The 24,304-nt window shown below is 35.6% G+C and overlaps 2 protein-coding genes across 2 annotated transcripts in view; one reads left to right on the forward strand and one right to left on the reverse strand.

Moving 5' to 3' along the window:
- The first annotated feature begins 5,438 nt into the window (after nucleotides 1-5,438).
- LOC125647103 (uncharacterized) lies at nucleotides 5,439-14,116 on the forward strand. The gene is made up of 2 exons (XM_048873793.2): nucleotides 5,439-5,450; nucleotides 11,393-14,116. Exons 1-2 carry the CDS (start codon nucleotides 5,439-5,441, stop codon nucleotides 13,256-13,258), a joined length of 1,878 nt encoding a protein of 625 aa, XP_048729750.2. The 3' UTR covers nucleotides 13,259-14,116.
- A 4,020-nt stretch (nucleotides 14,117-18,136) lies between these two features.
- LOC125646648 (tetratricopeptide repeat protein 39C-like) overlaps nucleotides 18,137-24,304 on the reverse strand; it is a 37,253-nt gene continuing 31,085 nt past the window's right edge. Inside the window, exons 13-15 of the mRNA XM_048873116.2 lie at nucleotides 22,684-22,788; nucleotides 22,330-22,368; nucleotides 18,137-21,548 (exon numbers count right to left, since the gene is read on the reverse strand). Of these exons, the coding sequence (XP_048729073.2) occupies nucleotides 21,456-21,548; nucleotides 22,330-22,368; nucleotides 22,684-22,788 (237 nt within the window). The 3' untranslated portion in view covers nucleotides 18,137-21,455. The remainder of the gene's footprint in view (nucleotides 21,549-22,329; nucleotides 22,369-22,683; nucleotides 22,789-24,304) is intronic.

Below are 24,304 nucleotides of genomic sequence, written 5' to 3' on the forward strand. Positions count from 1 at the left end.
TATTTGTATACTTGTTACTCGGCAAGAGTTTCGAGGCAGATAAGCCCCAACGCCCGCGATGTCCCTTGAAAGGTTGTCCTAAGTATTGTGCTCATTTTAAATGAAATCTCACGTAAGCTAAGATTTATTGAATGTTCAGTATCAAAAGAGCATCAGAAACAGATAACACTTATGCATATTTGTTTTCGTTCGAGTAAATTGATATTTGAACATGCAAATTCTTTTGAATGCATTTTATCCATTCAAAATATAATACACGAATAATATAGTAATGAAAAAAATGTTTGGACTTTTGCGAATGTTGAATTGCGGGTGTTGGGCGATTCAGAGTTGGAAGAAGTACTGAACGTAATCGTATACACTAGGTCACGTGGTGGGTACTCGAGAATAAACAATCTCGGGTTGTACTTTGTTATACTAACTCTTGAGTTTCTAAGAGGAAGACCTTTGATTGAGGGGGTGATGGTGGCAGAATTTGGAAATTCTTTGTGGCATGATAATCAAAATGTTAAAAATCCACTTCCTTTCTCCACCACTTCTCCGGGATGTGCACTGTACAGAACACATTTTGTACATTGAGGGCCATTTTTCAATGTTGAAATTTGACCCCACCAGAAAGGATCTATAAGGTTCACGCTTGGGAGGGTAGTTAAAGCTATATGGTCCGAATTACGATATTTTTTCCCATCTCGTAAAAACCATATGGAGAAATTCTTACCATCTGGCTAATTTGCATGCCGCCATCTTGGAATTCGAACTATCAGTCATTACGTAAAGAAATTAATAGAGAAAAATATGTAAAATCATGATTGTAAACTAACCTCTACATAAACACACGTTTCCAGCATCACACCCCATTCTTCATGTTCGTATCTTTTCAATGAAACAACTTTCAATGTAACTGATACCATAGGCGTAGCTTGGGTTCGAATATTACCGAGGCAGGGGGTGCGCCCCAGAAGCTATCGACATTTTAACAACGTAAAAGGTTGGGTTTTTTTTTTTTACCGAGGCAGCTGCCTCGGTTGCCTCAATGGAAGCTACGCCACTGACTGATACAACATTCGGAGTTCCATTTACAGTTAAAGTTTTGAATCGAAGAGCCCCATTTAATCCATTATATAAGCATTTCAACAATCTTTGAAAATCACAAAAAGTCCACTTTTTCACTTAAAAAAGCAACGGATACAAAATAACGATCACGAATTCCAGCATCGGAAACGGCAAATTGATCTGTGTTTTTCCGGAATCTGTTTACATATTTATGTTATATACAATGTACATTGACTTACCGAACAGGATCCTCTCTGTGTAATATCATGTGTACAAATATGTACGTGCCGGGGAGTATATTTTGTTTTTAAATTCATCTCGTGTTTCAAGTGTTGTGTTGTCAAAACTTCAATTTTTTCAAATTAATTTTTACACCACCAATTGCCATTAAATGTACGCGGTAAAATAACTTCTGATAAAGTTACGCGCTTAATGAATATTCATAACCTTAAGATCACCTGATATCAAGCTCATGAATAAAGCGGTTAAAATTTCTCCATATGCGCTATTAAATCATCGCACATATGTAGTTATGAGGCTGTACGACATATCATAAATTATTTCACCTGTTTTAACCCAAATAATTGGATTTTTTAATCATGTTTACAAATAACCGCGTCACTCTGCATTTTAAGTGACAGTCACGTGACCAGTTCAAACTTTCAGATCATCGGTGGTCTTATCTGTGTAAAGTTGTGTATTTTGTTATAACAGTACCGTACCATAAGTTTAATAGAAATAAAAATATCAAATACCTCATAGTAATTCGTTATTTTACGCTCTTTCAGCCTTAAAACCAGACAGTTGCGTATGAGTTAATACGTCATGTTGGGATTCCCCTGACGCGCTTAGGTCTATTTATGGACGTCTATTATGGGATGATCTATATATGTACCCACTATATATCTTTCTAAATAATATTCGCACTGTTTTCTTTTACATGCAGATGTTTTCAAGCATGTAATTAAGGGAAAGTTAATAACTTTATAAAGTAATTAATCTGCTTTAAAGTAATTATGTACAAAAATAATACATGAACATCGGGTCATACAGCTTTAACGATCTGGGTCAATTTTCAACATTGAAAATTGGTCGAACATCAATGTTCTACTGTTTCTAGCGCTTCACAGCCGTTCGTTTCAAATAGGTGATCTGACCCTCTATCAACATTAATGCAACATTTCTCACCTTCTAGGTATGTAAATCACAAAATAAAAACGGTCACTAAATTGATGACTCGCGTGACGTTTTTCTCTCAATATTGAAGAGTTCCTATAGAGCGTATTTTCAAGAATTTAATTTTTACATTTACATTCTATTTAATTCCCAGCCGTTAAAATAGATGTACTGTATTGATCAAGATTCATACGTGCATTGTTCATTCATGAGGAAAGAAATTCGACCACGTATAGAATGCCATCAAAAATGTGGGCTCTATACAGAAAATTTAAATCATTTTATACGTTTTTAAACATACTGAACAACGGGATTTAGTATTGAATGTTTTCAGAATCTTTGAATTTATTTTTATATGGGATCTCGTATTAATAATGAGCTATTTCAATACATAAAAATATATATGAATGTACAGCATATCAGAAACAACTGCAAACTGGCCCATGTTTTTTTTTGTTTTTTTTTTAAATCGTACATTTGTTTTGTTATTTTTCTCTATTGTCTTTACATCATTATGTAGATTTATATTTGATGCTTTTTATCACTACGTATAAATCATACCAAGTCACTTTCCACCGATATCTCTTTACCTGTGCATGTAATTAAATATCTATACGTGATATACTGTGATGATTACATTGTACATGGATACACGTGTAGTGACCTTGTACCTCAGGAGAAGGCTTATTTTGGATCCGCCTGTTGCTTAGTCCTATTATGTTATGCATATTATGTTTAATTTAGTACCTCTAATTGCCCTCTAAATGAAATACGTAGTAACTAAGCATACAAAGTCCACTGTATAAGTACCGGACAAGACCCCTGTCAGATTCCCATTAGTGATTAATCGACACCACAGTCTCTGGTCAATCATTCAGACTGTGAGCTAGTGGTCTATGTGTGTTAATCGGGATGTAGATGTCATACCTACTCATATATAAGGATACAAGTCCATAAAGCCTACACGAGCTTAACATGATCATGTGCTTATATATACTAGAATCGGCTACAAAAATGTAACTCTCTAAGAAAAAAAAAAGAGATAGACTAGATCAACTCAAATCGCTTGAAATCGCTCAATATTTCTAGCATTAGGCCACATAAAATTGATTATCTGGTTCTCAAGCCAATTTTCTTAACGACAGATGAGGGAGGGAGGCATTTTTTTCAATGTTATTAGCAATAAAATAGATGAGGGAGGCTTTTTTTTTTTTTAAATTCCGAACTTGTCGGAAAAGAAACTTTAAATATAAAAGTTCTACACACAGCAGTCAACATTGTGATTTGTTAAAACCCCCTAGGATACAATCTTAGTAGAGACCTATTTCTTAATTTTCTTTAACCTTCGATCCTCTCTCCAATACCTCTTCAGAAGTGGGAGAAGGGAGAGAAGAGAAAAACGAGGCAGAGGAGGGGAGAGGGGTGAGAAAATGGGCGGGACAGGAGGGAAGGGGTGGGAGGGGTGGAACCAACCCCACAACCCCCGTTTTATTGTCCAATGACAGGTATTGCGTTATATTGGTAGTTACACGACCAACCCTCACTGTTGTGGATTTAGGGCAAAGCAATTAACTTCGCCATCAATATGAGTTTTTCATTCTTTAAAAAACTTGTACGAAAAGGTAAAGAGAATATACATGTAGCATCCAAATCCCTATCAAAAAGGAATCACAGGTTGAGAGAGAGAGAGAGAGAGAGAGAGAGCTAAAAGGTCAAAATTTCTCTCACTGACCATCTGGACGAAAATAGCAATAACTTACATAGCATAGGGGGAAGTGGCACACCTGAATGCAACCCTCGATAATTTCAGTTATATATGTCAGTCTGGTTTCTACCCGCTGTTCAGTGTGGTGTGTGAGCCCATTCAATACACAGACATGAGGATTGCATTACATCGACAGGTATAGTTTGCACATCAAAGCCTTGTATTTAAAACATTGACATTCAAATTAAAATTGTGGTTGAAATATACCCGATAAAAAAAAACTTCATTATTTCAGGTTTCATAATTTTTAAAGAATGATTCATAATCTTTTTGATATTCTCGTTAATTTTGTTCACTTCAATCTTTTTTTTTTTTTAAATCAAGCTCATCTATATTGCATCAAAAATGATTATTATAATTATACACTAACATTAAGAAATGATTCAATTGAAATATTTGAAATTTAATCCAAAAGTTTCATTTCGAAAATTTAGAACCCCCCTTTTTTAAATTCTAAATATTCGAATTTCTAAAGAAAAATATTGTCCTGATTCATAACTATTTATATTTTTCTTTTATGGGTTATCCTTAGGTTATTATATCGTCATTTGTCATGTTATTCATACAGTCACTTATTCTTTAACTGTTATAACTGCATAGTGCTATAGATTATGCCAGGTTTCAATTTCCTATTTTAAATTTACAATCATGACATTCTGTGATATTTTATACCTGAATAAAATGAAATGAAAGATTATGTACTAGCAGTTTGTATTTCTTCGTAAAAAGTAGAGAGAAAACGAATTCAATTTAATTTTCCAAACTAAAAATTTATTGCATAGCTAATAATTAAAAAATTGGAAAATATTTCGAAAAATTTACAACTATTGATATCCATGACGGTTTACTGTAGTGTTCCGATTAAATCAATCGCTCTTTCGCTACATCACGTAGAGAGCTAAAGTGAAGTATTAACGGGGGCGAAAACGCGAAGGCATAGGATTGAAACAAATATTGCCTTTGCTTTCGAGCTCTTCTTTGCAACTTTTTACACATTCATTTAAATTTAATGAATGCGTGCCTGTAGTTTTAAAACTAGGTTAGAATCTTCTCGGCATACATAAAATAGGTAAAATAGTAAAACTTTTTGTGAAATTTTTTATATACACCTATGTTTTTATACGGGGGTTGGGGGGGGGGGTCTATGTTTCTTATGTTAAAAAATGAAGAACTTCCTGCAGCGCATGTCAATCTCATGTACAAACGGTTAAAATTCTTAATTTGTGTGCATCAGTGTAGTATTGTGAATGCGCATTTTAACGTAATCGAAATAAAAGATACATAATCCAAAATTCATACCTATTTCTTTTGGTTAATGGAATAAGCTTACAGGGATATTAGCATCACCCTATCGCTTTCACATTTTAGTCCTCACAACTTTGCCCTGTATCCGAAGGGGCAAGTTTCATGATCAGAGCGACACAGTTTACAACATCGGGAGAAAATGGAGGTGGTGGTCTGTTTTTATTAATGAGTCGAATAGCAATGGCTTTGTCCTTATCTATATTAGAATCTGAAATTCAACACTTATCTGTTTGAAATATGGATAGACACTTGAATTGTTAAGGTTAGCATAATTAAATCTGCATAATGTACAATACAAAAAAGTGAAATTGATTAATTTACGAATCCTAATGAAAAAAAAATCAAAATACATGTAAATGCATTTCTCTATATATCAGCTGTGTCATTTTTGTGAGTTAACGTGATAATTACGTCTAAAATTTCTATTTTATCTTAAAATCTTCTAATAAAGTCTCAAACGTTGTTTTGAAACTTATGAAATTAACATTGCTATATTCTAGAATTTAAAATTGAATAAGAATTGTTGGAGGTCCATGTTGAAATGATCAAGATAGAGAGCTGCAAGTGCCATTTTTAGATGAAATTTTATATCAAGCTTACCTAGACTTTTCAATAGCATTTACTTGTTATAAATCCTTCTTCAAAATAAAAGTTTCTGTTTACGTGCCAGTTTAAAATATCTAAACCACAGAATCTATGAATAATATGCTTTGTACTTGTATTCAATAAAATTGTGATTTCAATAAATTGCATCTTGTAACTAGGAGAGCAAGTTCGCCCATATGTTACATGCATGAAGCACAATCTTGTTCAATAATTACTTCAATACCCCTCCTCGTAACCTGTACACGTGTCCCTCCCTCGTAACCTGTACACATGTTTCTCCCTCGTTACCTATACACGTGTTCGTCCCTCGTTACCTGTACACGTGTCCGTCCCTCGTTACCTGTACACGTGTCCCTCCCTCGTTACCTGTACACGTGTCCGTCCCTCGTTACCTGTACACGTGTCCCTCCCTCGTTACCTGTACACGTGTCCCTCCCTCGTTACCTGTACACGTGTCCCTCCCTCGTTACCTGTACACGTGTCCCTCCCTCGTTACCTGTACACGTGTCCCTCCCTCGTTACCTGTACACGTGTCCCTCCCTCGTTACCTGTACACGTGTCCCTCCCTCGTTACCTGTACACGTGTCCCTCCCTCGTTACCTGTACACGTGTCCCTCCCTCGTTACCTGTACACGTGTCCCTCCCTCGTTACCTGTACACGTGTCCCTCCCTCGTTACCTGTACACGTGTCCCTCCCTCGTTACCTGTACACGTGTCCCTCCCTCGTTACCTGTACACGTGTCCCTCCCTCGTTACCTGTACACGTGTCCCTCCCTCGTTACATGTACACGTGTCCCTCCCTCGTTACATGTACACGTGTCCCTCCCACAGCACTGTCTGAAGAATGCGCGCCTTCGATAGTTTCAAACCAATGAAAATTACCTTTACAGAGAAAATAACATATTTACTTTATAAAATATAAACCTCAAGATTATTGGTTATAAAGCATAAGATTGTTGAAAATTAATTACAAATCATAGAATATATATAACAATATTACTGAATATTGCAACGGAATGCACGAATTACCAATCTTAAAAATATATCTTTCGTTTGTGATGAATTACTGTATTTTTTAAAACCTTCTAAAAGAAAGTCCCATAGACCGCATCGTTTACATCTCGGCATTACTGTTGTTCAGCTATTGTGTTTTTTAAAAAAGATTTTTTTTGAAATCTTTATTCCTATTAAAAATTTGACCCCATATCGTAGCCCCAACTTAGACCCATAGGGTCTTGATATAACCTGGATACAAATGTCACAAGACAAAACAAATTTATGGTATGAATTAAACAGTTCAAACAATCTTTTCTTAAAATTAGGTCAAAATCCAAGGACCAGCGGTTCTTGAGAAGATTAATATTTACTTAATAACTTTAATTTTGACTATACAACAAACGATTTATGATTTCTTCCAAACCTGTCGTAATTTTCAAGCCGGCAATCACGTGACTCGTTTTATCCAATGACAGTTCGATTTACCTGCTCCTCCCTTTTGTTTTAAGAGTATAATTGCACTCCTCAATAATGAGGACTAAGTTGTGATGATGGAATTAAAGTACCGCCTGCTTGCGGTTTTTGGCATTGCTACACACACATATATAATTCTAAGAGTTCCGGACCTTACCCCAAATCCACCTACAGAAATTTTGACCTACAAGTGAACTTGTAGCACGCGGATTTTGATTGGCATTGCAATATGGCTATTAGAAATTTTATGTATAGCACTTAAAGCTTTTCGAGGAATTTTATCGCAAATTGTGTTCCTTAATTGAAATTTACATTTTACTATGAATTAGAGTACCAAACCCTCGGATGCGTAACTCGCACGCAGTTTACCCAATCTTTAATGATTTGAAGATATCATCAATTCAATTATTGCGCGTAATAAGACCTTTCTTTTGGGTACCAGAATTAATTTGTTGACATACGGGAGCAACAGAGTTTCACAAACACATTTTTTTTATATCTTAGAGTAGGACTTCCCTCTAAATGAATGTATGAGGATTATTCATACACATAACTTAAGGAGTTTGATACACTACTAACCGGAAATAAGTTTAGTATTTTCGGCGATCAGCCCCTAGGTATTAAAAATGTTTGATTTTTAAATGCTGAATGAGTGTATACATTGGTACCGGTAGTTACAATATAATAACAAAGCGTTTGGTATTGTTACAGCAGGTGCATATCTTTGTATCTTTTATTTCATAAAGTCTGAATTATCAAATATTTCCTTCTAGAAAACTAGCATGGACATCTATCGTTAGTTTGGTTGCACATGTATTACATGTAGATAATTATATTCATTGTTGTATGAGTGTCATTTCCAGTGGCGGATTTAAGGGGACGTAGGCGTCCCCCCCCCCCCCCCCCCATAAATTTTCAAAATCGTGGTCTCTTGTTTAGAAAAATGTAAACCATAAAAGAGGCAATAATTTCTTCCACTCTCGGAGAAATAAATGACAAAATCTTTTGATTTATTGAAGTACTTTTATTGAGAGAACTTACATTTTTTCCAAACACCCTTAAAATTTGCGTCATTTTATTAATTTCACCTTATCAAAGTTGACAGAAAATAGTAAAAATAACTACATTACATGTAACAGAGGAGACATATTTCAAGCCCTATAAAATCTGTAAAATCTAGGGGCTTCACCCCTGGCCCCCACCAGTACTTAGCTATGGACCCACTGGGTGCCTAAAGGCAGCCCCAGACCCCATACCTCATAAATTTACGCCCCCTAACCACCCTGGATACGCCCCTGATTTCAGACACAAGATTATGTATATAGAAATACCGTTTTCAGTTAGTACACTGGTCCTCCCTAACAAGCCGCTGTTGTGGAGCCGATGATTATGTTAGTATACCGGTCCCCCCTAACAAGCCGCTGTTGTGGAGTCGATGATTATGATTTTCTCCGTAGCCAGGTGGTTAGGAAGCTCATTTCTATGGAGTGCCAAATTAACATAAACTCAAATAATTGAAGATATCTTCAATTATTTGAAGATATCATTAATTCATTTGATGCGCGCAACAATTGAATTAAAGATCTCTTCAAATAATTAATGATATCTTCAATTCTGAATTATTGCGCGCATTAAATGAATTGATGATAGCATTAATTCTTCTGCTGAATTGATGCGCGCTTTAATTGAATTAATGATCTCTTCAAATGAATCAATGATATCAACAATTGAATTGATGCGCGCTACAATTCAATTAAAGAGAGGAATAATTGATATAATGCGCGCATTAAATCAATTGATGAGAGCAATAATTGAATTGATGCGCGCATTAATTCATATGATGAGAGCAATGATGGATTTAATGCGCGCATTAATTCAATTATTGCTCTCTTCAATTGAATTAATGATATCTTTAATTCATTTGAAGAGAGCAATAATTCTTTTAGAGAGAGCAACTAAATAATTAAAGATATCTTCAATTCAACATATCCACAATTGAATTAATGATTTCTTTAATTGGATTGTTGCTCTCTTTAAAAGAATTGATGCGCGCATTAATTCCTTATACAAAAGCATTGTAAATAATTAAAGATATCTTCAATTGAATTAAAGAGATCATCAAATTATTTATACCGAGCTCTAAATCAAATATTGCGAGCAATATTTCTACGAAATTAATACTCTCATCAATTGAATTGAAGAGAGCAATAATTGAATTAATGCGCGCATCAAATCTATTATTGCTCTCATTAATTCAATTGATGCTCTCATCAATTGAATTGAAGAGAGCAATATATTGAATTAATGTGCGCATTAAATCAATTATTGCTCTCATTAATTCAATTGATGAGAGCATTAATTCAATTGATGAGAGCAATAATTGAATTGAAGCGCGCATTAATTCATTTGATGAGAGCAATAATTGATTTAATGCGCGCATTAATTCAGTTAAAGAGAGCAATAATTGAATTGATGATATCTTCAAATAATTGAAGATATCTTCAATTATTTGAGTTTATGTTAATTTGGCGCTCCATACATTTCACAACTGGGAGCTCCTGGTTTCGATTCTCTATTTCGCGCCACACCAAGACCTGATATATTAAGCTAGGCGTTAACTATTTCTTCGCCAAGCACGCAGCTCTTAGGTCATTTGGATGTGACCTTCGGGAATATAAGCCACGTGTCACGGTGGGCGTTGGCAAAATAAAGAACACTCACTTAGGATGTTTACATCCAACAAACAAAACACGAGGATGTTTACATCCAACAAACAAAACTCGAGGATGTTTACATCCAACAAACAAAACATGAGGATATTTACATCCAACAAACAAAACACGAGGATGTTTACATCCAACAAACAAAACATGAGGATGTTTACATCCAACAAACAAAATACTACTACTAGTATTTAACAAAAGAAAACTTAAGTTTGCAATTCCTGGCGTTGTCATATTTATTACAACCAGTTCAACCCGGGTTAGTCAATAAATTCGTTCCATAAATATGGAGCGCCAAATTAACATAAACTCAAATAATTGAAGATATCTTCAATTATTTGAAGATATCATCAATTCAATTATTGCTCTCTTTAACTGGATTAATGCGCGTATTAAATCAATTATTGCTCTCATCAAATGAATTGATGCGCGCTTCAATTAAATTATTGCTTTCATCAAAGGAATTAATGCGCGCATCAACTGAATTAATGAGAGTGATAATAGATTTGATGCGCGCATTAAATCAATTATTGCTCTCTTCAATTCAATTGATGAGAGCATCAGTTTCGTACAAATATTGCTCGCAATAATTAATTTAGACCTCAGTATAAATAATTTGATGATCTCTTTAATTCAATTGAAGATATCTTTAATTATTTACAATGCTTTTGTATAAGGAATTAATTCAATTGTGGATATGTTGAATTGAAAAATGTCTTTAATTATACAGTTGCTCTCTCTAAAATAATTATTGCTCTCTTCAAATGAAATAAAGATATCATTAATTCAATTGAAGATAGCAATAATTGAATTAATGCACACATTAAAAATCAATTATTGCTCTCTTCAATTGAATTGTAGCGCGCATCAATTCAATTGTTGATATCATTAATTAATTCATTTGAAGAGATCATTAATTCAATTAAAGCGCACATCAATTCAGCTGAAGAATTAATGATATCATAAATCCATTTAATAATTCAGAATTGAAGATATCATTAATTATTTGAAGAGATCTTTATTTAAATTGTTGCGGGCATCAAATGAATTGATATCTTCAAATAATTGAAGATATCTTCAATTATTTGAGTTTATGTTAATTTGGCGCTCCATACATAACAAGTTCTGTAAATCATTTACTTAACGGCTTTACCAATAGAAGGCCACAGTGTGTTGTTTCGCAGAATAGATGCTTTAAAATATTGATTGTGATTTTTAAAAAAAATATTTGTTGACCTTTTTGTACTTTACAATGTGATTGATTGAAATTCGAGACGAGATATTTTTATTGCAGATCCTCCTGTCTTTGTGGACTTTTACTTTAAGTGGCACCTTTTTGCCATGTTTCTCACAAGTGCCACTCTCACCTACACTTTTAAACCAAGGACTTTCATCTTTAAATTCTGGATTTTCTAATTTTGGTAATACCATTAATGGATTTTCAAATGGGCTTTCATCTGGAGCCAGCGGTTTAGATGGCGCTATATTAGCTGGCGGAGGAATTCCGAGTATAAGTACATTCGGAGGAACTGTTGGAACAGGACTTCCTTTGACAGGCGGAGGAGGATTTGGTACAGGCGGACTCGGGGCTGGCGATGGATTTGGAGGTGGTGCTGGGGGATTTGGAGGCACAGGTGGGGGAGTTACATTAATTGACGGAGGGGCCGGTGGTTTAGGGGGAGCAACAGGAGGCGTACCTTTCGTAGGTGGTGGGGCTGCCGGATTAGGAGGTACAGGAGGAACTTTTGTTGATGGAGGGTTTGGTGGACTTGGAGGATTAGGGGGTGCTGGTGGTGGAGGACCTACCGGATTAGGAGGTACAGGGGGAATAACTTTTGTTGATGGAGGGATTGGCGGTCTTGGTGGACTTGGAGGATTAGGAGGTGCTGGTGGTGGAGGTACAGTTGTTGGCGGAGGCGGCTTTGGGGGACCTTTTATCAGTGAAGGTCCTAGTGGATTTGGAGGTGGAGGCACTGGAGGAGGTGTATTTGTAGCAGATGGAGGATTGGGAGTTGGAGGTGGCGCTGGAATTGGAGGACCTGGTGGTGTAACAATTTTAGGTGGAGGACCTGGTGGAGGTTTGGGGACAGGAGGAGCTTTCGTTGGACCTGATCCTCTAACTGCAGGAGGCAATGGTGGTTTTGGTGGAATCGCAACTGGTGGAGGAGGGACTGTTGGTGTTGGTGGTACAGGCCTACCGATTGGCAGTTTTGTGGGCCCTGACCCAGTAGGAGGAGGTGTTGGAGGACTCGGAGGACCTATTGGTGTAAACACAGGACTACCAGCTGGAAGCTTTGTAGGCCCGGATCCAGTACTTCCTACGACACCAGGAGTAGGTGGAACATCAGTAGTCAGTGTTCAACCTACCACATTCGCAGTTTCTCCAGTTGTACCTTCCATTGGCATAAATGGTGGGGGATTAGGTGGGGTTGGGGGTGGGTTTGGTGGCATCGATGGAGGTTTAGGAGGAATAGTTGGTCCTGGAGGAGGATTAGGTGGGGGCTTAGGAGTTGGGGATGGGGGACTTGGAGGACTGGGTGGATTTGGTGGGGGTGGAGGGTTAGGTGGCATTGGTACTGGTGGTGGGGGTCTTGGCGGTGGTGGGTTAGGCGGTGGTGGGGGATTGGGCGGATTTGGCGGTGGTGGATTAGGGGGTGGTGGGGGTCTTGGCGGTGGTGGGGGATTGGGCGGATTTGGCGGTGGTGGATTAGGGGGTGGTGGGGGTCTTGGCGGTGGTGGGGGATTGGGCGGATTTGGCGGCGGTGGTGGGTTAGGGGGTGGTGGGGGTCTTGGTGGTGGTGGGTTAGGTGGTGGTGGAGGATTTGGCAGTGGTGGTTTGGGTGGTGGGGGTCTTGGGGGTGGTGGGTTAGGGGGTGGTGGGGGTATTGGCGGATTTGGCGGTGGTGGGCTAGGGGGTGGTGGTTTGGGTGGTGGAGGATTGGGTGGATTTGGCGGTGGTTTAGGTGGTAGTGGAAGTCTAGCTGGAGGTTTTGGTTCTGGGGGACTGGGTGGGCTTGGAGGTGGGTTGGGTGGACTAGGTGGGGGACTAGGTGCTTATGGAGGAAGTGGAGGCTGGTGGTACACCTTTACACAAAGTGGATTTTTTCCTTTTGCAGTAGTTCTCGGAACAGTTGGTAAGACAATCAAAAGATCTTCATAAAAATGTATAATGAATTTCATCATGTTTGTTTAGATTTGGTATATATTTTAAATGTTTTATTTTTTTTTTTTTTAAAGTACAACACAAGTTTAGGTTTCAATCTTTTTTAGCTTTGGCCCAAGTTGCAAGTTCTAGTAGTGGTGGATTTTTTAGCGGTATCTTTGGTGGAAGCAGCAGTAGTAGTGCAGCAGCCTCCTCAGGTAGCGCAGTAGTGGCTGTCACTCAAGCACCTGTTAGCAGCCTCTGTCCATCTCGGAGAAACCCTGTCGCATGTGCTTGGTGCAACACGAATGGACGAGATCAGGCGACGTGTACTGCCAACGCAAATGGCTTGAACAACACAGACGACCCTGTAAATTCTGCTACTGACGCTACTGGTGATGATTGTCTGTGGTACAGTGATACAAATATCTGTCTCAATGATGAGGGAGCCAATACCACTGGATGAGCAATCAATTTTAAATAATGATATTTCAATAAAGAACATAATCGTTTTTGTTTGTATTATGCCCTTTCAGAGAGCCTCACCCCATCACAATTTCCATCATGTCTCTGACGTTGCCCATTATATGTACCCAAAATAATTGAAATGAAATGAGCAACATAGCAGATCCCCTATATTCCGGTCCCATGGGTCGAGAATCATTTTTATCAAAATAATGCGTAAAATTAATCAAACAGATATTCAGAAGACTTTCTGCCAGTTTATGATAACCCAGTGCTTTAATGCCACAACTAAGGCATGTGAATTTCCAAATGCTGGAAGAATACTCATTGCTGATTATAAAGTAAGCATACAAAAATGAACAATGCTTGTGTTACAAAATACACCCATCCAGTATAGTCAGAAATGCAGTTGTAATCAAAGGAAAGGTTAGCATAAAATAATCTATTGTTTGGATCAAAATTGGCTCCAACAGTGTCCTTTCAGCACTTTCTCGAATATTGATGAAATATTAAGAAGACTGTGCAACAATAATTCACTCAAATTATAATTTCAGAAACAACAGTATATTATAAAAACCCACTTGACACCAACACCGTGGGAATCACGAAGTTTGGTGAACATTGCCTTATTAGCATTGTTTTCCTTCATTATTACCCATGGCAGTATGACTTTAACATTTGACCTTGGGAAATAACAGATACCTTCCTCTCGCCACAGAAAACATGTGTACCAGTTTTGATCAATCTAATTAAAATCAGACCTTCTCTAACCGTTACACTGGAGAAGGGAAGGTCTGATTTTAATTAGATTGAGTTTTGATTATCATAGCTTTATTAGTCATCAGTTATCCTCGCAAAGAGCTGATGGACGAATAGACACACAAACACTACACCACACCATTATGCATCCCTCAATCGATATGTTTGAATATGCATATGTACTATCAATATTGATTATTCTAGTTTTATTAGTAGTTTTACTTGCATGGGTAAGTTAAATTATGTCCAATACACGATGTAGATACGATATCGGCAATATTCTATTTCAACAATACTGGATATTGCACTAAGACTGAAAAGGGTTCGTATAGTCGATATCGTATTGATAGAGAATCGTGATTGTTCAGGTTTCCGGTCTTGTCGACCGACGATATCGCATTAATATCTGATTTAGAATGTTCGAGATCAATATCTGATTTAGAATGTTCAGGATCAATATCTGATTTAGAATATTCAGGATTGATATCTTATTTAGAATGTTCAGGTCTTGAATCGTGCATGACACTTTTAGTTTTAGTAAATCCTTCTTGACGACATCAAATCATGACTGTTGAGATCCTCCATCCTGTCGAGATAACATCGTATCGAATCACGATCTTGTTGACTATATCGATCATGTTCGATATATTATTTTTTGTCGAAATCATCGATGTCGAATCATGATCGTTTAGATCCTCCACCTTGTCGATATCGAATCATGATCGTTTAGATCATCCATCTTATCGATATCGAATCATAATCGTTTAGGTCCTCCACCTTGTTGATATCGAATCATAATCGTTTAAAGATATCGAATCATGATCGTTTATATCCCCCACCTTGTCGATGTCGAATCATGATCGTTTAGATCCCCCACCTTGTCGATATCGATTCATGATCTTTTAGATCCCCCACCTTGTCGATATCGAATCATGATCGTTTAGATCCTCCACCTTATCGATAACGAATCATGATCGTTTATAGATCCACCACCTTGTCGATATCGAATCATATGATCTTGCTAACTAAAACGATCATGTGTGTAATCTTGTTGACTATCAATAGCACGCGTGTCACTTGTAGAGGTATCCCTTCCTATGTTGTGAATAGAATGATTAAAAAGTTTATTGACTGGTACCATATAATGGATAACTTTTAGTATGTTGGTCCCCATAAACGTGACACCATCGGTTAGGGTAAACTGGTCCCCATCAGTACACCGTCTAACCCTAAAATATCACTATATATAACCCTTGAAAATAATGCTTTATATGGTAAACTTCAACTTCTTTCCGATGCCGATATCTACCCTATATCGTCATTCTATTGTCGATATCGTATTTGGTCCTTGAAAACAGTCATATATGATAACTTTGCAAGATGGCAATATCGTCAGGCTCAATCTAATTAAAATTAGATCTTTGATCCGCTCGTAGCGATTGCATGAGCGGATCAAAGATCTAATTTTAATTAGATTGCGTCAGGCATCGTATTCAGGCCTTGGACATATGTGTGTTAGTTTGGCCTTTAATTTTATCACGTCTGCAATATAGTATCCTTGAACCCTCACGTCTCTCTAGGGCTCATGTTGGTACAGAGAATAACTATATCATCTTCATGTTGGTACAGAGAATAACTATATCATCTCATGTTGGTAGAGAATAACTATATCATCTCATGTTGGTACAGAGAATAACTATATCATCTCATGTTGGTAGAGAATAACTATATCATCTCATGTTGGTACAGAGAATAACTATATCATCTCATGTTGATAGAGAATAACTATATCATCTCATGTTGGTACAGAGAATAACTATATCATCTTATGTTGGTACAGAGAATAACTATATCAGCTCATGTTGGTACAGAGAATAACTATATCATCTTCATGTTAATAGAGAATAACTATATCATCTCATGTTGGTACAGAGAATAACTATATCATCTTCATACTTTTTCGGCTACAACCCAAATGTTGCATATGCATTAATACAAATTTTTTGTACAATGGAGTTGATCTTCTTTATTGGGTTGAGTGCTGATAATCCGCAACATATAATGACAGATGAATACATGTACATCAGTCATTGAAATAAATAGGCAGCATATTAACGAAACATAACTAATACTTGCATAGTGCGACTTCCAATAAATTACATGCATTAGGCCATGCCAATTTGTAATCTAGTTCGTCGGATTCGCCGCTTCTATTTGTAACAAATCCAAATTATAATATTATCAAAAAATAATATCCGCCCGCGTGTTCAAAGATATCCGTAAATATTTTTTTAATTTTTACAACAAGCGAACAAATAACCTTGATGTATATGCTGACAAATGACAGAAGTGCGGGCTCTCGAGAAATTTCCTAACAGTGTAATACGGTTAAGTTATTCATTATGTCTATCTTAATATGTACGATACTTCATAACACTGGATTGGAAGTTGTTCCTTATGCTGGAATCGAACTGGAAGCCGATGAAACTTTTGAAGCGCTATTCGATGCCACTATTTAGAGAGCATTGATAGCATATGATTGATTGTTTGATTAGCCTATATATTGACTGAAGTCTCTCTTGAGAATATTTCACTCACATGAAGACGTTACCATTGCCGGTGAAGGGCTGCAAAATTTAGGCCTATGCTCAGCGCTTATGGCACTGAGGGATCTTTATCGTGCCAAACCTGCTGTGACAAGGATCTCAGTTTTTGTAGTCCTATCTGAAGGACCGCCCCATTTATTCGCCTCTTACAACAAGCAAGGGGTACTGATCGATGACTATTTTAAACCGGACCGACAGTTAACGACAAATTCACAAAAGGTTTGGTGATGTCATATCAAAATTCAAGAAAATGCTCAAAGCGATGCAATGGATATTGCATTTGCAATGAATGTCAAAACTGGATGTGTCCCTAGCAATATGCATATCTCTGAATCGAAAGTTTGTAGAAATGAAACTTAAATAAAATGCTTCAAAAAGACCTTATCAGTTAATGTTGCAAAGTACATGTATTAGGTATAAAGAAAATAAGTCTTTGAAACCTGAAATACTTCTTATTTATTGTAAACTATATCAACAAAGTTGAAAAATATTAAGTTTATGTGGTAAACAAATGATATCTGATGATTCTAGATCTTTATTTTTAGGCGCCCGCTTTTTAAAATCACACTTAATTCAATTAAAAATATTTATATTTCTTGTATTCGCTCGCCTCATAATTTTTATCTCCAAAATTAAAAATAATATTTGTAAAATAATTTCGCCCTCCCGCCTCACTTTTTTTGTTTGAAAATCCGAAGAACTATTTTACAAATTGGTGTGGCCTTATGGAAATGACATAAAACAGGAAAACTTCACCGTGTCGTACTCATTTTTATTCAAACGGATTCTTACACGAGACATTGAGGGGGGTACAAACGGATTCTTACACGAGACATTGAGGGGGGAACAAACGGATTCTTACACGAGACATTGATGGGGGAAAAATTCCTACAAGATTTATTCCAAAGCCATCTATATTTCAAAATGTCCAGCAGTTCACACCAGTGGAAATAATTTATATGGTCCAGATGAATGACCTCATTAACTGATTCAAGCTGTGCAAGAATAGTTGGTTTGTAACATATTTAAAAATTCCAAACCCCAGAAGAAAACAAGAAAACATGAATTTCAATTCAAGAGTATTTTATCATAACATACATTTCAGACATTGATCTAAAGAGAGTCAATAAATACACATATCTGCTACATCTCACATCTAAACAATCACATTAATCAAACTAGCATCCGACTCATTAGAATATAGATAAATGACAAAGAATGTCTGACTAAGAAATATGTAATAGGGAATTAAAACATTTATTAAGTAAAATGTGTGATGAAGTGCACAGAAAATATTACTATCACAGCTAGGATAAGAGTAAAAAATATTATGTTAATACAAATCAAACATTGTCATTGTAGTTAAGGTTTATCCAGAAATGGTAGTTCTACAAGCTCTCTCTATAAAGTTATCTAAATAGTACAGGAAGCTTTACTTGTTAATCATGGTTTTATATGCTTTGTCAGTACTTTTAGGATGTTTGCTCCTCAGTAGGAAAATATTTTCTTCATATGAACAAGATTACAAAATCATAGAGACATGTGGAGTGGGTAGGGAGGGTGTGTGTGTTAAGAATTACAAAATCATAGAGAAATGGGGGTCTGTGATCCTCAATGAGCCAGAAATAGGCTTTGAGTGTGACCTTTCTGCATTATGTAATTTAAAATTTACCCATTTTTGATTTAGTCTCGTTACAATTAGCATAATAGTTCCTCCATTAAAAATGTACAATAAAAAAAAAAATAAAGGGTTGAATTTCACAAATATAAAACTTTTCACAATACATTGTTATCTCTTTTGCATCAGTTGTGATCTATATGCACTCAAAATGTTGATAAAGTTTACACTCTAATGTTTCTCTAAGTCTGTAAAAAATATTCTAGTGATAAACTTTTATTGAAGTTCATGTACTTTTAAAATTCAAGAGAAATTATGGGTTCCATGCTGAAATGGATAACAACTACCAAGAGCATTTTTTGTGTGAAAAGCACGTACACTTTTCTAAAATATTCCCTAGAATATTGTTCACTTATCAGAAAATATGAAATCTCTAGAATCTGTTTTATCTGCCTTTTAGAAGTTTATGTTTTGTTTGTAATGTAAAATGAAATTGCAAATATAAGGCCATTTAACAAGAGAAAACTGAAATGACTTCACTTCTTCTTCTACTGCTATGTACATAGTCCCTTTCAAATATTTTTGCGGTGCTTTTATATATTTAAAAAATTTTGGTACTCGGATGGAAAGAATTTGAATAATCTGCATAAACATTGAAAAATGTTGTCAGATTTCAATTTGCATAGTATGTAAAAATGTCTACACTTCCACAACAGAAATGAAAAAAGTAGGTTCAGAAAAAGAAATAGTAGTAAATGATGTCTTTCTAGACAACAAAATAAAATCATTGAATCAATATTTTCTCATATTTACTTCTTTCTCAGCTACCAGTACTATTTTGAATATTCTATGGAATGTTAGAAAAAATTATTGATACATTTTGGCAGATCTCCATCATTGGAAAACTAACCAAGGATACCATCAACAATTCAAAACACACATACTCCAATAAACAACTATCATTGTTCTTTATGTCATGAAATATACATACAAAGTAACTTCTTTTTTCCCACTTCATTATCAATGTCAACCTTGGTGGAATGAATTGTGGAAAACATGTCAATTTATGTGTTCAAAAAGTCATACATGTAAGATTCAAATGACAAAAATGTATCTTTAATGAATTCAATTTGTATACTGAAATTCCAAATCTACTGGAAAACTGCCCCCCCCCCCCCCCCCCTCTCCCAAAAAGATCAATCAAGCAAAGCGAAAAAAGCCAAAAAGAAACCCCCAAAACATGAAACAAAAAAGAAGGGAGTGGGGGTGGGGGGTTGGGGGGAGGGGATTCAGCACACAAAAATAAACTACTATTAATAGTGAAATCTTGCAAAAAGCATGACCCCCCCAAGGGTCATAAATCCTAAAACACTAAGTCAATCAGTGTTATTTCTTTTCTGAAAAATATTTTTCTTTTAAACATATCTATTTTCTAATTGATATGTTTCTTGGTGATTTTTACTTAGAACTAATCACAAAAAAATTCATATAAATAATTTGAGAGCTTGTTTCACTCTTTCGATGGTGAAATCGTATTTCATATGAGATGCTTTAATGAGCCATTGAATAAATTTTTTTAATTTTTGCGAAGCCATCTACCTTAAGCTCAGTTTTAAGATAGACATTATAAATTTATAACCGTTAAAAATTTGGTATTTTTTTTTTTTTTTTTATCAATTTGTGTACTCTGCTGTATTCAGCAAACAGCATGATAATAACATTTGCTTTATTTTGTTGATTCACATTCAGTGCCACTACTACTTACGAGCATTCACACATGATGGGCATTGTCATACCTCCGTATATCCCTTATCTGACAATAGGTGTGGTCCATAGGGAAAATCATGATACATATAAAATTCCATAAAAAATGTACAGGTATGTTAGTTTGGCACACTATTCATCTACAAAAACAACTCACTACACAAGAATGCTTTGGTGAGAGAAAAAAAAAAGGCAATCATTTCACAACACAACTACAGCAGAACCCTCTTAATGTGATGTTTTATTTTCACATTTATTTCATAACAATAAGCAGATCATCACAATGGACAATTAGTATATAATGTATTAGTTTTCATTAAAAGAAAAATAAAAAAAAAACCGAAAAAAAAAAAAAACAGGTTGCACTGAACGCAACATGTATACTCTTTCATGTACATATGTAGGTATACATATTTTCTGTTGAATTCATAAAAATAAAATGTTTAGCACTTTGTAATCTCATGAAATTGACACCTAACTAAAAAACAAGAACAACTCTTCAATTATTAAGAATACCCAATAATATGTAATTCTAACCACATGTTCCAGGTAGTTTGTGTCTCAGTGCATTGTTTTTAATGGAAGTTTGAAGTGCTGGCTAAACAATAGGTTATCAAAATCGCTTCATACCTCTGAACACAGCAAATTACAAATGGGAAAATAAAAAAGGGACAGGATTTTGACATCATAATAGAATGGGATTTGCACCTTGAGACATCATAATAATGAGGTAAATTTACATTGAAAAAACACAATAAACCATAAAATCATATTTAACCATAACCACATCAAGAGGGTTCCATCATACTTTTTCCATCATTATTCCTACACAGTAAGATAATCTAATATTAACACAAAGTTGGACAAGTGATTAAATTCCTGGAACAATTTCCTTATAATTCGCTGTCTTTGTACAATGTCTTCCTGTTTGGGTCTCGTGATAGTGACTGTTCTTGGAGTGGTGGGGATGCGAGTTGCATGGTTGTAGGACTTAGCTGTCTATTCATCCAACGTTAGCACTACTTTTCAGAACTTTCAAGGCATTATTCACTCTCACTGTTAGTCGATTCTCAAAATCATAGTCTTTATAATTGTCCTAAAATGTCATATAACCATCAACGTCAAAGTTACATAATTCTCTACAGTTAAAAAGAATTCCTCATTTGACTTACAAATTGTATACAATATCAAGAGGCCAATAAACCACAGTGCTCACCAGAGTCAAATTAACTCCATAAATAAACAAGAGGCCCAGAGGCCTAATTGGTCACCTGAGTATCAGTTAAAAGTATCACTAGTGCCAAGGGCTACTAAAAATTTCTTGTTCTTCAAATCTAAGCTAAATTCTAATATTTGGCATTGTTATTTCCCCTTAGAGGATGGGTGTGGCCATTCAAAATCATGAATTACTTTCACCCTATGACACATTGTGGCAAGTTTGGTTGAAATTGATCTGGCAGTTTCTGAGAAGTTAATTATGTGAATAGTTAACGACGACAGGTGAAGGAAATTTTTTTACCGGAAAAATTCACTTGAGCAATCTGCTCAGGTGAGCTATAGAGATCAAAAGATGTAGAAATACAGGGGCAGATCCAGGAATTTTTGAAATGGGAGGGGGGGGGGGTTCTACCATTAATTTTTGTTTTTGCAAAGGGGGGGGGGGGGGGGGGGTCCACCCTTAAAATATGTGATTTTTACCCTTTTTAAACAAAATTTTCGGACAAAAAGTGGGGGTGTTGGGGGTGTTGGTTTACACTGAAATATTTACACTGAAATTTACTGGATTTACACTGAAATATCATAACTAAAGTACATGAACATGAAGCAATAGAATAAAATTTATGGAGAATGTCTAGAACATAATAGTTGTAACTTACTTTGATCTGTTGTAGAAGTTGCTTTGCTTTTCCAGCAGTCTGAAATCCAAACACAATTTCATTAAAATATTTTCCCTCTGAATACTACAAAAAACACAAACAATTAATGGCATGGAGCTGCAGCATGTAAACTATGAAATTGAGAAAATAATGTTTGAGAACTCTTTTACATAATAATAATAAAGCCTTTATTTATCCAGGATAACACAAATTAGCATATAGCTAGTTTCCTTTGGGGTCCTGCATTAAAACATATACACAAACATAAAATTAACATCTGAAATTAGTATCTAAATATGCACCACTGTTTTGAAGATGAATTTGTGTTCTCAGAATAAATGGTTTATGGATTACCTCTGGTTTTCTCATGTGTATGGAAGCAAGTTCAAAGCTGGCAAAAGCTGAGACATGGTGGTCCTCCTTCATACCCTGCTGTCGAGCAATGGCCTCTTCTAAACACTAGATTAACAAAAGGAAATAGCTACATGGTAACAAGGACACTGATAAGTAGTGTATCTTCTAACAAGAAGACTTGTTGAGATGCTTTACCAAGGAAATGGTGGGAAAAATGTACTCAAATTTGAACAAAAAAGGACTACCAATCACAACTTTGAATTAAAAAAGACATTTGTTAAAAAAAATCATCTTAGTTTAATTACATACAATAAGGAACTTTCGGGATGTGCCGGAATGACCGATTATATTTGACATTTATACACCCCGGTCACGTGACCAATTGTAGGGCAAAGTTGACATCAATACAAATGGTGTTTCGCTAGCAGACAGTCCGTAAAGAGCTATGCGCAGTCCTATGATGACGATCCAAGTCACTATTAGTACTTAGTACCTGGGTGTAAATTGGATGGAAGGATAAACGTGCATTTAGACGAATATCATTGGATGCAAGACGTGAAGTTTTACCGATATCCTCAAGATACTCCAAAGATTTATTTCCCTCACCAACTCACATAATTTAATCAAAGCCATTTTCCTATAAAATTGTTGTAGTGATTCCTTTCTTTCAAAGATAGCATTTGAATGCAGGAATTTGATATCAATTGAAGAATTCCATGCTTGTTTACTTAGTTGTTATTGTAATCCGGAAGTGACATGCCCTACAAATTACGTTCAACGTGCGATAAAAGTCAGAGTAGATCCGTATCTCGAAAGTCCCGGACTGTATCTGTATACGCTTGAATGACCTAATTCCTGTCTTGTTAAGGAGCATTGTGCTTTATTAAAAGATGTGCTAAATATCAAGACGACAGAAATTAAAACATATATTTTTGTTAAATTGAGAAAATATCATGGAGCGAGGAAACAGAAATTACCTTCTTAACAGAAAGATGGAATATTGTTTGTGAACTTTTTTTATACTTTGAGTAATATAGCATATGTATATAATAATAATAATACCATATTTATATAGCACCCTTTTCATACACTATGTACACTCAAAGGTGCTTTACAGTGCAGATATACCTTACTACAGAATGTTATACACATAATACATAGAAAATAAATAAAACATTAAAAAGCAATGATATAAAAGGCGTTATCACATGTAAACAGTCCGTAGCTGTACCTATCCTGATTGTACACATAAAACATGAAAACACAAGATACCATAAATATGCTAGATTAAAATAAAACATCAGTTTCAGGGCGTATCAAAATAATAATAATAATGAAATACACACACGTATATGTATATAATGACTTTCAAAAGTTTGTTATCGAGTTATTTGCTACTGACAAGGCTACTTTTGATGCAACATAGCATTTTGTTCAGCATTCCCACACTGTTCACTCATTGTATGCTAAGCATTGTTTTATTTGTACAGCATTTTCTTATTTGTACAGCATTGTCTTATTTGCAAAGAATTTGTAGATTTGTTACAGTACAGCATTTGCATATTTGCATAGCATTTGCTCTGCATGCACTATTTTTTGAGCATTTGCTTATTGTTTAATT

Source organism: Ostrea edulis, chromosome 6 (genome assembly GCF_947568905.1).
Source record: "Ostrea edulis chromosome 6, xbOstEdul1.1, whole genome shotgun sequence".
NCBI classification, from domain to species: Eukaryota; Metazoa; Mollusca; class Bivalvia; order Ostreida; family Ostreidae; genus Ostrea; species Ostrea edulis.